We start from the raw sequence: 14,954 nt of genomic DNA on the forward strand, positions 1-14,954 counted from the left end.
GGACATTTTGTGCATATCAATGCAATTAATCACAATCAATCACAACATTTCATGTGATTAAACACAATTAAAAATTTCATAATTGCCCAGCACCAATACAATTACCCTTGTTTTTTTTTTATTTTTTATATATATTTTTATTTTTTTATTTTTTATGTATTTAATCTTGTCATTTTAATACTAAATATTATTGATTGTTGATGTGTAGCACTTTGGAGACATGTCTGTTTTTAAAATGTGCTTTATAAATAAAGTGGATTGGATTGAATGTGTGTATATATATATATATATATATATATATATATATATATACATTCATTACATATGTAAATTGTGGAAGAAATTTTACTTATTTTGCTCTATATATAATATTATAATCACACCTGTAATTACATCCTTTACTATATTCATTTATAAATTGCATTTACACTGATTGTTACTATATTACACTTTTTACATTGTACATTTTTACTCATCATGCTTTTATTCACTTTTAAGGTTTATTCTCTTCATTTATATGCTATGTTAAAAGTTCACCATGAGGGTAAGATGACCTTTATATGGTCCTTCCTCAGACCCTTAGACTGGTTCTGGTGGAGATGCCAGCTCTTGGAGTTATGTGTCCACCCAAGGTCTTCAGGAAGGAAGATTCTTTCTACAGAAATGTAGAACTATTGTTTTTCCTCTTGTCTCCCCAGAGTCTCTCTCAACGTCACGCGTGTCAGGACGACCACTCTCATTATTTGCAAGTAATTCTATATTCAGTAATTCTCCTGCAATAAACTTTATATACTTTTACTCGTTCCAGACTTTTGTTAAATTTTCTACAACAATATATATATCTATATATATGTATATTTATATATATATATATATGTATGCACATGCCTTCATTATATATGTATATGTGTATATATATATATACATATATATACATGTACATAATCACTTAAATCTACATTTTAATTCTTTTATTGATGAAAAAATAAATATAGCTAGGGAAATCTTTAAAGCATCCAGTCCTTGCTGACACCCTTTTCTTTTGCTTATTTAGTCCCAAGAAAATCAGAGATGATGGAGTCATGGCGAGCCAGGAGCCCCTTTCTCTCACAAGTTGCTTTCTTGTGTAAATGACTACACCAGTGGACCTTTTACTCAGAGGCAACATGACATGAAAATCTCTGGGAAACTCACAGTTAGCCTATAATCTGTTTAGCTGGCCTTGGAGCGGAGTTATGAGGTAACATAAATTAGCTGCAGTGTGCTGCAACACAGAGACTAAATTTAAAGCAGGCATTATTGGCATGTACAGTGCCCTGACAACCATGTAGGCTAAAAAGACCATCATGTGCATGTTGGTCCACAGTGGAATGTGCACTCCTGCACAATGTCACAGCACCATTAGCAACACATGCTTCCAAATGATAGCATCTACAGCCATTACCATCAACAAAACCACAGTTGGGCATCACATGTAATATAAGCAAGTCCATCAGCTTGAGTTACACCAACTCTGCCTCAAGCCCAAAGGAATTAACTTCATCCTTGATGTTTTCCATTATCTGGCGAAGTCATTAGCAAGAACTCTTAGTAATAAGGCAGCTTTCGTTATCACATCTGCAAGCAGACAAGTTCCTTGGTGATAAAAACTTAAAAGTCTTAACTACCAAAAATGTGAAAAATTTTCATTTGGAACATGACACATGGCAATTTGTTTAGCAAACAAGCTGAGTGAAAACCACAGCACAGCTTTATTCTGCTACAGACTTAGTGACAACATGATGAGGCTTCTCCTTCACGCCCGTCACGCTTTCTGAGTCTGTCCTCAATCACGCTGCCTTCTCTCAACATGCCACCTGCCATAGTGCACCTAAGTATAGTCTAGGTTCTGCACGCAGAACAAAACAGAACATACTGATTTTCAAAGTGCTGACGTGTGACCATGAGGCAGAAATTCTGTAACATCATCATCTAAAACATGTTCCATGGTCAAATCAGACCTCTTAAATGCTCATTACAGGTTGGAGGTGGGGACTCAAACCTTGGACTCGGACTCAAGTCACATTTCCAATGATATCAGACTCGACCTGGACTCACGATTTGAGACTTGTGAACAATCATTTAGTTTTAATGATTTCTTCATGATCTTCTCTGTTTGACCTCCTGCCTGCCGTCATTTTGCCAGACTTAAGACGGACGTTATGCCACAGAAACGCTCCGAGTGCACGATCACCTGCTGCTGCTTCGCAGCTTTGAGGAATTAAAAACTTAATAAATGAACAAATATAAGAGCAGCAAACTGGAGAATTAAAATTAAAATCCAGGAGTCTGGATCCACCACACCCACCTTCAGGCACCTTAAAACACACCTGGATTAGTCACTGCAGTATGAAGCTAATGTTAGTTGGCTAATGATAACCTCAAAGCGGGACCAGAATCACTGTAAACAAGGCTGAGGTAGATCAGGTGTGACGTGGATCAGGTGTTAGGTGGATCAAGTGTGACATGGATCAGGTGTTAGGTGGATCAGGTGTGACATGGATCAGGTGTTAGGTGGATCAGGTGTGACGTGGATCAGGTGTGACGTGGATCAGGTGTGACGTGGATCAGGTGTGACGTGGATCAGGTGTTAGGTGGATCAGGTGTGACATGGATCAGGTGTGACGTGGATCAGGTGTGACGTGGATCAGGTGTGGTGTGGATCAGGTGTGACGTGGATCAGGTGTTAGGTGGATCAGGTGTGACGTGGATCAGGTGTGACGTGGATCAGGTGTGGTGCAGCAGGGAAACAGGTAAAAACCTGCAGGACAGGACCTGCAGTTTTAGTCTAGAACGGTTCTCTGTGGGTCCAGATGGATCCTGGTTCACATTAAAACTCTCAGCGAAGTTCAGAACATGTTTACTCTTCTGGAGAAATTTCCATCTTCATCTCCAGGTTTTCAGTTTGAGAACAGAGCTGTTAACGGTCGAGGAAGGATTCCTGTGACATTACAATGCATCCTCTAAACAGACCAGACGGCAGGGTACCTACTACCACTAGACCTGACCTGAGACTTGACTTGGACTTGCAACAAAGGACTGGTGAAGATCTCTGGTGACTCTTTTTGTTTTTACTAAATCAGCTATTTAAGTGATTTCTTTCACATCACAAAGACATGCAGGCAGATCCAAACTGTTGTCACACAGTAGATTCATGCTTTGGAATTAGTCCACAATTACCCTAATTACCCTAATTGGCCTAATTGGCCTGGGCTCAGGGTCACCAGATCAGCTTCAGTGTTTAAAGGTTTGTAATAAAGAAAAAGACCTCTCACGCTGCAGAGGAGGAGGGATCTAACGGAGCCGAGTGGAAAGTGTGACAGCACTTCAGCCAAAGATCACAGCGGTTTTGTTCTTATTGCTTGGTTTTATTGAGTATTAGGCACTATTATAGGGAGTTATTTCACATACTCCGGCCATCTTGATCTCCCTAACAATGCTGAATGGTTATTAGAAGAAGACTTTAAAAGCTTCCACCTGAAATGAGGAGTGATGAAGTCTCTGAAACGTACTGAGGTGAGAAACCATCAAATGTATTCATGATCGTCTCAGATATTTAATGATTTGTAGAAGAACATGTCACGTTCAAGGCTTCTGCTGTTGTTAAAGCAAAATTATGTAAGTTTCTAGTCTGAAAGGTCCTGAAAGGTTCTTGAAAGGTAGAGTTACTGTATCCTAGTGGTAAAAATGAGTATGTTACAACAGTGAATGTATGGTGGCCTTCAAAGGCCAAACTTCTTCCAGACATAAAGAAGTTTTCATGTGTGAGTGGATCCAGTGGCCACAGGTGCAGCGATGACTGCACTACAGGTGACTACAGGTGTCCTGTCTTCTTCTATGGTGGTTTTAAATAGCTTTAAGTCCCCCCACCATAGAAGACCACCCCAAACCCACCCAGAGGGTGGCAGAGGAAAGCCCAGGCTAGAGCCCCCCAAGGTCACGGGCCCAGGCCCCAGCAGGCCAAGATCAGCAGTCGCCGACCCCGTCAGGTACTGGCCATCCAGGGGGGACAGAGCGAAAGGCCCAAGGCCCCAAGAGTTCCCCGGGATGCCCCCCAGAGCAGGACAGACCAGGAGGTTGGACAATTTATGAAGGAGTACAGAGCGTGGGAAACGGCAGAGATGATGCGTTCAAGGACAACTTCTAACTACTGAACCGGGACCTCAGATGCTAAAGTCTGAAGCTGAATGCATTTATACTGGTTTTTCCTACAAAAACTGGTTCCACAGGACTGTGTCCACTGAGTCTTAAAATTTGTGTTCTTTACTAAATGGAAGTGTAAATTTAAACGTTATTTCTTTGGTGCTGAAAATGCATGTTGAGTCTGGTTTATGTGATTACAGAAACGACCGGCAGATGGGCAGAAACTGAACTGAGCTTTTAAAGGCCAAATGATCCTTGAAGTGAGTTCACTCAAATAGAGGAAACATGAGAAGTGAATCTGGTTTAAAAAATGACTCATACTGGGTTAAAAAGCAAACAGAGGAAAACCATTTTCATTGAGTTGTATGTTATTTTAATTTTTGAAGGGAATTTGTGCAAGTTTTGTACAACTGAAGTGAATGGCTGAGCACCAAAACATTTTGTGTTTTATAACGGTGTGTTTTCATGGACAAGACGACATTTTAAGATCTTTTGTTCTGTGTCTCTTATTCTTACTTCTGAACAACCTGGAGTCTGACCCTAGAAACTCCTAGTCACCTGGAAACCCTGATCCTAGACACTCCTAGTCACCTGAAAACCCATACCCTAGACACTCCTAGTCACCTGGAAACCCTGATCCTAGACATGCCTAGTCACCTGGAAACCAGGACCCTAGACACTCCAAGTCACCTGGAAACCCTGACCCTAGACACTCCTAGTCACCTGGAAACCCTGATCCTAGACATGCCTAGTCACCTGGAAACCCTGACCCTAGACATGCCTAGTCACCTGGAAACCCTGACCCTAGACACTCCTAGTCACCCGGAAACCCGGACCCTAGACACTCCCAGTCACCTGGAAACCCTGACCCTAGACCCTCTTACAGTGCTACAGCTGCAGCGAACAGCAGTGACAACACTGACAGATGCTTTGAAACGTGAGGGATCTGCTAAAGACAGCCAGATGCCATCACAATAACAGACTAAGTTTAGAATTTATTGTCCTGGATGAGATGCCCTGGTTTGTCATGGATCACCTTTACTGTTAAGTACATCTATGATTTTTAACATAAATTCTTTGATATGAGTTTTTTTGTTTTACCTTGTCCCATCCAGCATGGTGGCAGCAGAATGATGGTCTGGCTGCTGTGTTTGCTTTACATTCTGTATGCTTTTCTTTTTGGTTATCAAAAAATGAGAAGGACACTATACTTCCTGATCATTCTGTCATTACTGGATTCTGCCTCTAGGCCAGATCTTATGGAACTGTGGAGCAGACGGCCTCGGCCTGTTTGGTCATTAACATGCAGAAGTCCAACTCCCGACCACAGACTGAAGTCTGGTTTTAGTGTGACTAAGAGCAAGTATTTTCCTTTCATCCCTTCAGTGCACTGAGGCATTGGATGAACCACCATGTCAAGTCTACAGTCCTTTCTTCCCTCCTTCCTCACATTGTGGAACACACTTCGTATCGGACATGCTCCATTTAGCCGTTTCAGCTCCACGGTTCTGTGAATGCTGGCTAACTAGCATGCGTTCAAAGAAAAAGATGCACCACGTCATTCAGCAGGCTTGTCCTGCTCTAACGGTCCTAGTGTCCCCTGTGAGTAACAATAACACATATAATCCTGCATTGACAGCTGGGTGATGTAAAGCTAGAATTGTGTAAATTTTCCTTTCAGAACTCAATTTTCTTGTTTCGCTGTGTTTTATACGACCATTTATGTTCACTGCTCAGATGGAAAGAAAAAGTTGTGTCACTGACATCGTCCATAAAATTTAGCTTCCTTTCATTCCTGCACTTTTTCTTCTGTGAATGACTTCTGAAACAATTCCGAGGTCATTTATATGTTCGAGGACTTTCCAAAGCGGGGAGTTTCTGTTCTCACAGGGAATAAGTGATTTAATGTGTCAGGATTGAGAGCTGCTGCAGGAAGTTAACCGGATACGCAACATAGCCTGCAAGCTTCTCTATGGCAGAGTGAGAGATTTCACCATTAACCTGCTTCAGTGTTTTTGATGCACAAATTACCAGTCTTCTGGAACAGCTTACTGGGAACTGGGTCCATAATGAACAAATGAAACCATGTAGAAAATGTGGCAGAAAGAGGAGAGCAGTCTGAAATGAAAGGCATGTTGAAGGATGTAAAATTAACGGACAAGACAGAGATTTTTCCATCAATCTAAACTTTAACATCTCAGCAGCGCAGCCAACACTAATTCATTAACTGACTTATGACTTGTATCCTTCATGATGTTGAGAAGTAGCCATGAGCTTTTAACATTTGAACCATGAAACCTCCCATGCGAGGAGATGCTGGACTTTTTCCTTAACGTGTTCAGATTTATACACTCTGTTGACAAGAGATGTGGATACATACATGTGGCCACTTTTAACAGTAAGCTCAGAAGGCGAGAGGATAAGTATCACTCTTTTCCCATTATCACATTCCCTCAAGTCTGAGATTTCCAAAGACTTCTCAACACCTCCCAAGCACCACTGACATCTGACTGGCTCATGCAACTTTGTTAATTCCACCACAGCCCTGATGTTCTCTTAGGGTGGGGGCAAGCATCTAATGACAGAGAGCCAAAAACAAGCCTGTTTTCTGGAGGCCATAAAACTGGAACCTGGCTCTAGTTGTGTACAGAACTGCAGTAAATATTTGCCCCCCGCCCCGATTACCAGCTGGCTAAAGGCACAGCTGACATCCATGTCACAGACCAGACAGACACAAACTCTTCTTCACACTCCTGAAAATGTGGTTGCAAAAACCAGAATTTTAAAGATCCTCTAAGTTTGATCATTTAAATCTGATGAACAACAGGCAGCAACATGGAGGCCAAGCAAAGTTCCAGAATGCCAGCACGTGCTGGGAAGGATCCTTTACAGGGCGTTGAAGGTAGTCGTGAAACATTTGCGATGCGGATGTCACCACGAGACAATGTCACGGGGTTTGCGGTCAAAACACAGTGGATATCAGATTTAACTTTCTGCAGCCGGAGCTTCTAAAAACTGAGAGCAGATTTCTGTCTGAGTTAGCGAGACACGTTCAAACTTTCTGCTTTACCTTGCAGGAGGAGGCCACGGTTTTAGTGAGGGAGTCGATCCTGTCGCTGTATTCGGTGAATTTCTTCTGATATTTCAGCGCTGTCATCTGCAGCTCGCTGTGCACGGCGGAAAGTTGCGCCAAGAGCGACTTCTCCCTCTCGTTGGCTTTAATAGCCTGCTTCTTGAACTCTCTATCCAGGATGATCAACTTGCACTGCAGCGCGCTGTTGTGCGCCTTCAGGGCTCGCACGCAGCAGTGACTGTTTAGTTTCTTCTCTTTGTGGGTGAGCATCAAGCCGCAGCCGCTGTCGCAAATCCCCACCGGCCTGTAGTCGCACGTCTCCCGCATGTGAGCATCCACGTCCCGCAGGCTGAGCATCTCCTCGCATCCTTTATTCCTGCACTTCGCCGGAGAATAGTCGCACATCTCGGCGTGCTCGGTGAGATGCTGCAGCTTCACCACCGCATCGCAGCCTCGCGCGTGGTTATCACATTTGATCTCCAGCTTTAGGATGAGGTTTTTCAGAGGCAAGACGTGGTTGAGCTCTTTGGTGGAGATCCTCTGACATCTGACAGGGCAGCTGTTCTGCTGGACGACCCAGGGCAGCACGCAGCCGGAGCAGAAGACGTGGCCGCACGGAGTAGTCAGCGGCTCCTCAAGGACTTTATTACACAAGTTGCATTTAAAATCTGGGTCCACGGTCCCCTTGAACCGGTCTAGCTCAAATCCCATGTTCTTTTCCAAAGAACGAAAAAACCCGAACTCAAACTTCCCACCCCCGAAGGTCTGTGTCAAAGCTGTGGGGCGTTTAGTTGGTCATTGGTGAAGCGCTCCCAGAGACCGACTACAAGCTCTCAGCTCCACTAATTGACCAAGAATTTTGATGCCTTTAGGTCCGCCTCGAAAGGGTATCTATTACAGTTTTTTTTAAAAAAGGTTTCTGAGCCATAAAAAGAAATTATGTCGTCACTTTTACAGCAGAGAAATATCACTTTTTGCATCACTGAAAATAGAAAAATGTAAACTATAGATGAAGTCGATTGTTGCTAAAGAAGTTAATGACACTTTAAAGTTGGTTTTTCACTGCAAAAAGTCACACATATGATCGTTTTCACTCTTTAAATATGAGAAATTCCAAAGTTTGTGGGTTTAAAGTCACACCTGACTTTAAGCAAAACAGTTTAAAGTCAAACTTAAAGAGTTTGTTCACTGCTGACAGTCAGTGAAGGCAACACTGCTAGAGGAGAAAGTGTGGAGGAATTTTCTACCGTAATGATCCTACTTAATGCGCACGCCAGGTTTATCCCTGTGGATTAGACGTGGTCAGATTTTCCCTTTGTTTCTCCGTAAAGATGAAGAGGACATGTTAAGACTTTAAACTGCAAAATGCCAAATATACATAATGCCGCGAGGGAGCTCCGAGGCTTGCACAACGTTGGAGAAAACATGGATTTGGAAATGCATGCAGTTGTGTGTCCATGAACCTTTAATAGGGTGGCTAAGATGAGATGAATTAATGTGGGATTCTCAGTCAATAGATAGTACTGACTGTAATGTCCAGCAGGATCATCATTAACTTTAGAAAGCCTTAACAGCTTTCCAATGTCAAAAACAAAAATCAGTACAGTTTTTAAAAATATTTTTTTAATAGTTTAGATATTGTACAATAAAAATAAAAATTCTACTTCAGAAATGTAAAGAGGGCTTAGAGGGAAGGTAGACATGAAACACCCTCTTAGTTTACAGGTCACTGCTTAAACTGATGATGATGGGGTGACTGTCCGACCAACCAGAGCTGAACAGCATGACTCACGGTGGTACACAGACGCAATGTTCTAACCCAGGGGTTTTGTAGCTCACATCCCCAAGACCTGTATGACCAAACATGCACCCAACTGACCAGAGATCAGCTTTCACAACTTCACTTTGACTATTATTATGATCGTTGTTTATAACTGGTCCCAAATCAGTGAATCACCAAAGCTGTCATTGATTGATAGGTGTTTACCTTGGTTGCCATGATGATAAACTTGACAAGCTACCTGTAGTTACTGGGGTGGCCAGTAAAATTTCAGAGCTAGCTCTGGACCCCTAAGAACTGAGGTCATGGTGATAATAAGTAAGACACAGTAAGACTTTTAACACCCTATGAATGGTGAGCAGATCAAGTAAAAGTGAAGAACATTAGCAGGAATCACCGAGTCATTATAGTTCATGTCTGATAATGTACAGAAAGCATGACTGTAGACTTGCTGTCTGCACACTCTGTTCTGGATGAATCAATCTTAACAGGAGAGTCGGGAGCTCTGAGTGAATCTGAATTGTAAATTAAACTCCTGTAGACACACTGGATGTGTCCAGTGAAGGAAAAGAGTGGCTGCTCATGCAGAAACACAAAGCCTATGTCAGTCCTGAACCTGCCTTGATGAGATACCCATTTCTACCGGTTAGCTCCTCTTTTAGAAATCCAGTTTTATGCAGTGCCATGCTCAGTAAAAGCTTTCTATGTGTCTGTTATCCAGAACTTAAAACAAAGGCTTGTCAAAGACAGGGAAAGTGTGACAGAGGATTTGAGCCAACACTGATGTAACGGGATGCCTGAGATGTAGGAAAGAAAAATCACAAAGATCCAGCTGTGTGTGACGATTTTTCTTTGCAGTTTTGCAGGTAATGACATCTTGAGAAAGAAAAAAGACACTAAATACAGTTGATTGTGTGTTAAGAAAAAAGGAAATGTTGCAGAACTAAAACTGAACCAAAAGCAAAAGTAGAGTCTGGAAAATAAAGACCACCTTCACTGCTTCCAAAAGGAATTAAGTCAGTCAGTAGCAGTTCTACTAATCAAAAGTACTTGATAAATTAATCCAAAAGAACAAAAATTTTGTTTGACAGTTTGCTGGTCTGGAGCATCCAGGTGTGTGTTAACACAAGGCCAAGGAGGAAAGATATCAGCAGTTATCTTAGAGAAGCTGCTGTTTCTGCCCATCAATCTGGAAGGCTTTTATAAGCCCATCTCCAAACTATCCAGAGTCCATCAGCTTCCAGGAGTGGACAACCCAGCAAGTCCTGCCTTCGGTGGTTCATCCCAAAAAGCTGACCTCAGTCCCATGGGAGATTCCAATACGTAGACCCCACAGGGGGGTCTTGTTGCCAGACCGGGACGGGACAAGTCAAACCATTTTAATTATAACACGTATTGTTGGATATAGAATAGAATAGAATAGAATAGAAAATACTTTATTAATCCCTTTGGAGAGTCCTCAGGGAAATTTGGGTACCAGCAGCAATACAACACCAACAGTAAAGCAGGATAAGCACTAAGATATAATATATACAGGTATAAAGTAAAATAGAGGCAATAAGGTGCAAGTAAAGTATAAAATAGAATGCAATAAAAAAAAAGATAAGTTAAATAAATAATATAAACAAGCATTGCACACAGTAGAGGTGGTACAGATTCCCAGTTCACTATTGCACGTATAAGTTATTGCAACTGTTTGTATGGGTTATTGTGCATGTGTTGTATCACTGCACACCTCCCTCTCCCCCCTCCTTCTCCCCCTCCTGCCTAATGCAGAGTTGTACAGTTTGATGGCTCGGGGGACAAAGGAGTCTCTGAGCCGGTTGGTCCTACTCTTGGGGAGGAGCAGCCTGTTACTGGTCAGGCTTCTCTGTGCACTGATGACAGTGTGCAGAGGGTGACTGGCATCATTCACAATAGCCAGTAGTTTTTTTAGTGTTCTCCTCTCTGCCACTGTCACCAGGGAGTCCAGCTTCATGCCAACCACAGAGCCCGCCCGCCTGATGAGTTTTTCCAGCCTGTTAGCACACCTTTTTGTCATGTTACCCCCCCAGCAGACAACAGCATAAAAAAGCGTACTAGCTACCACAGACTGATAGAACATCCACATATCCGGGTGTATATGAATTATTTTAATACGTTTTTAATTAGTGATGGGCATTCACTTAAAGCAGCTACCGATTGGTTGGGCAGCGCTCTGCTTCCTCCTAGTGACAGAAGTGGGTTCTGCCTACGGTTGTAGTGGTCCTTAAGGGGCAGGGTTCATCCCAATGAACATTATTGGTCAACAATGTGCATTAATTACTGGTTATGTATTTTATCAAAGCTTGATTTTTGGAAGCAGCGGAGAGACACTTATCAGAGTTTTACATTTTGTACAGAAACAAGACTGTAAACACATTTACAGATTATTTTCCCTGCAATAATGTTTGCCTGTAATTTCCCAACGGAAAACACGGCGGTATAACAAACATTTTAAAGCTGCTTTTTTCCGCATGCTAGCATGGGAATGCTACAGTCATCCTCCTACAGTGTGCCAGAGGTTAGTGCCCTGCTGGAGTTCACCTTCAAATCTACATTTTTCCACAAAGCCTGCGATACTGCTGGCTGTTCCCAGGATTTACTCCTGCTAATCCCAAACACTCTCGCTGGACGGCGTCCTTCCGTCTGTCTGCTGGCTCATGGAAGATGAGCTGAATGGCAGAGCTGGTCTCAAAAAATGATTTTAAAGAAGTTTTAAATGATTTGAAGGAAAATAAGTGGCTGTAGATGCTTTGAATGACTTGGAATTAAATCTAATGTATAGAAGGTGCCATTATATCACTACATTACTATATATATATATATATATATATATATAAAATTGTCCCCTCGCCCTTCGTGGGCGGTCTCCATCCAAGCTCGGGTCCTCTACCGGAGGCCTGGGAGGGTTTGAGGGTTCTGTGCAGTATCTTGGCTGTTCCTAGGACTGCACTCTTCTGGACCGAGATGTCTGAGGTTTGTCCTGGGATCTGCTGTAGCTACTCTTCCAGTTTGGGCGTTGCTGCCCCGAGTGCTCCGATGACCACGGGCACCACTGTTGCCTTCACTTTCCAGGCCTTCTCAAGTTCTTCTTTCAGGCCTTGGTATTTCTCCAGTTTCTCATGTTCCTTTTTCCTGATGTTGCAATCGTTTGGTATTGTGATGTCAACCACAACGTCTTTCCTCTGCTGTTTGTTCATCACCACAATGTCCAGCTGGTTTGCCATTACCATTTTGTCGGTCTGGATCTGGAAGTCCCACAGGATCTTAGCTCGGTTATTCTCTACCACCTTCGGAGGTGTTTCCCACCTTGACCTCGGGGCTTCCAGTCTGTACACAGATGTTCCTGTACACTATACCAGCCACGTGGTTATGACGCTCCTTGTGAGCTTTCCCTGCCAGCATCTTATACCCTGCAGTTATGTGCTGGATTGTCTCAGGGGCCTCTTTGCACAGTCTGCACCTGGGGTCTTGTCTTGTATGTTAGATCTGGGCCTCCATTGCTGTGGTGCTTAAGGCCTGCTCCTGTGCAGCTATGATCAGTGCCTCTGTGCTGTCTTTCAGTCCAGCCCTTTCTAGCCATTGGTAGGATTTCTCGAAATCAGCCACTTCAGTTATCTGTCGGTGGTACATTCCATGGAGGGGCTTTCCCTCCCATGATGGTTCCTCCATCACCACATGATCTGTTTTCCACTGCCTGAGACATTCACCGAGCACTTCGTCCGTTGAGGCCATCTTCCTGATGTATTCAAGGATGCTGGATGTTTCATCATACATACATACATACATACATACATACATACATACATATATATATATATATATATATATATATATATATATATATATATATATATATTACATTTACCTTTTTGTTACGTGACCTGAATAAATATGTTGGTAACCCTGATTATTGTTGTTCCAGCCAGAACAATATTCTAAAATATTAATAAAAAAATTGAAATAATCTAAAATATTTCTGGTTAATAACATATTAAATGACTAAATGAGTTTGTCAGGTCTTCTAAAACACACAGCTCTCTACCAAACCTGAAAGAATAAAACATTTTATTATGCAGTATATTTTTATTTTGGAGAGGGAATGCGTGCTGACTGGATGAGATGGTGGAGCTGCTTTCTGAGGACGTGGTCAGACTGGCGCATCAACACACTCGTGCTTCATGTTGACAGGAAGCATGAGATGGAAAACGACCGTCTGGAAAACTGGTTCAGCTGCATCAGGTGGAGGAATCCTGTCCCAACACCAGTGGCTTTTCCCCAGGCACTGACATCAGCTGGAAAATATTAAATAATTACTCATTTTCTTAAACTTATAACATCCAAGTTTCTCTAGCAGGACCGGACTGTCTCTCTGGTAATGCTGCTGTTTCTGAGGCATCGTCTGTTAAAGGACGAATAACTCCAGCTAAACTAACCTCATCAGTCTCTGAAGAAAAGCTCAATATGTAGTTAATATTCTAGTTGATATGGTTTACTAGCAGGAATTAAAACCTAGTGTACTAATAGAGTCATCACCAAAGCTTAAATCTAATAATCAACGGAAATCTTTATATGGAAACAAAAACTGCTAATAACTGCAGTAACTTAGTGATAAATCCAGGCTTACTGGTGTCTACAGAGACTGGAGTCTGGCTCACATTAGCTAACCACAGTTAAACTACCACTAACTAGCTAAAACTGGCCAAATGAAATAACAAAGTTGACTTCATTTGATGCAGAATATTTAGCTAATGTCTCACAATACCAAGAAATGTAGAATTTCAGCCGCTTACCAGAGAAAATGCTTCTGAAACACTGAGAATGAGCAGTGGCGCCATCATAGCTCCATGAACCAAGTGAGGTCTGCTTTCCTTTCTTTCTAGAAGTCTGAGGGTGTGTGGCCACTCTCACTGGAACACCGGAGGACCGAGCAAGCTCAGAACCACCAGAATTAATCTGAGTAAACCTGCCACTTTGGTTTTAAATTTAGGTTTCAGTCAGAATTAGATGTTTCAAACATAAGTTTTAATCTTTTTAAAAAGAGTTTAATTTTTATTCTGAATTAAAGGAGAATTAAATATAAATGTGGCCAATGTATTGATGCTGAGGAGTTTGGTGATTATGCAACTTGGGTGAATGGGTCTTTATGGAGGATTTGAATGTATGTAGCCGATCTGACTCGGCATGTCTATCTGCGTTGTGTAGTTTCAAGAATGAGGAGACGGACACCACTATAATCTTGTAACAATAAGGGAAATTCTCCGGCACCTGCCACGAGCTGAGAGAGGCGGCGGGGGAAGAAAGAGAGGTGTCAGCCACAGGTTCCTCTTCTCGGTCGATCAGCGAGGGATTCGTCTCCTCGTAAATTTTTTTAAGTTTATTTTCTCCCCGTATCATAATACAGGAGATTTACAGGAAAACAATAACATGGGAAAGACGGGAAAAATATGAGAGTCTTCTGGCCAAAACGGGGTAGGCCTACTTGACAGGTATGATTATAACTGCTGTCAAAATATTCAGATAATTTATTAATATCCTGATTATCTGGCACTGGACATAATGAAAAGGGGCGTATGTGTGTGTATGGGTGTGTGTGTGTTTGTGTGGGTGTGTGTGTGTGTCTGTGGATGGGTGGATGTGTGGGTGTATGTGGATGGGTGGATGTGTGTGTGTAGGGATGGGTGTGGTAAACTGCTGGTGAAACAGTCTGACTCTGACCCCCACACTCCCCTGGGTCACAGTGCAGGAGGATGGGACCATCGCTATGGCTCACTGCACCTGTAAAGCAGGTGTGGGAGAGGTGTGCTCTCATGCTGCAGCCCTCATGTATTCAGTCGTGGCTGCTGTTGAGATTAGAAATGGACAGGCTTGCACACAGAAGCGTTTATTTTAAGTATC

General features: G+C 42.4%; 1 protein-coding gene across 2 annotated transcripts in view; it reads right to left on the reverse strand.

Moving 5' to 3' along the window:
• The window catches only part of pdzrn3b (PDZ domain containing RING finger 3b), a 170,071-nt gene extending 162,008 nt beyond the window's left edge, over positions 1 to 8,063 (reverse strand). For both annotated transcript variants that reach the window (XM_041980559.1, XM_041980558.1), the window contains exon 1: positions 7,253 to 8,063. In XM_041980559.1, the coding sequence (XP_041836493.1) occupies positions 7,253 to 7,966 (714 nt within the window). In that variant the 5' untranslated portion in view covers positions 7,967 to 8,063. The remainder of the gene's footprint in view (positions 1 to 7,252) is intronic.
• Between the last annotated feature and the right edge of the window lie 6,891 nt (positions 8,064 to 14,954).

This window comes from Melanotaenia boesemani, chromosome 3, assembly GCF_017639745.1.
Source record: "Melanotaenia boesemani isolate fMelBoe1 chromosome 3, fMelBoe1.pri, whole genome shotgun sequence".
In the NCBI taxonomy this organism is placed as follows: domain Eukaryota; kingdom Metazoa; phylum Chordata; class Actinopteri; order Atheriniformes; family Melanotaeniidae; genus Melanotaenia; species Melanotaenia boesemani.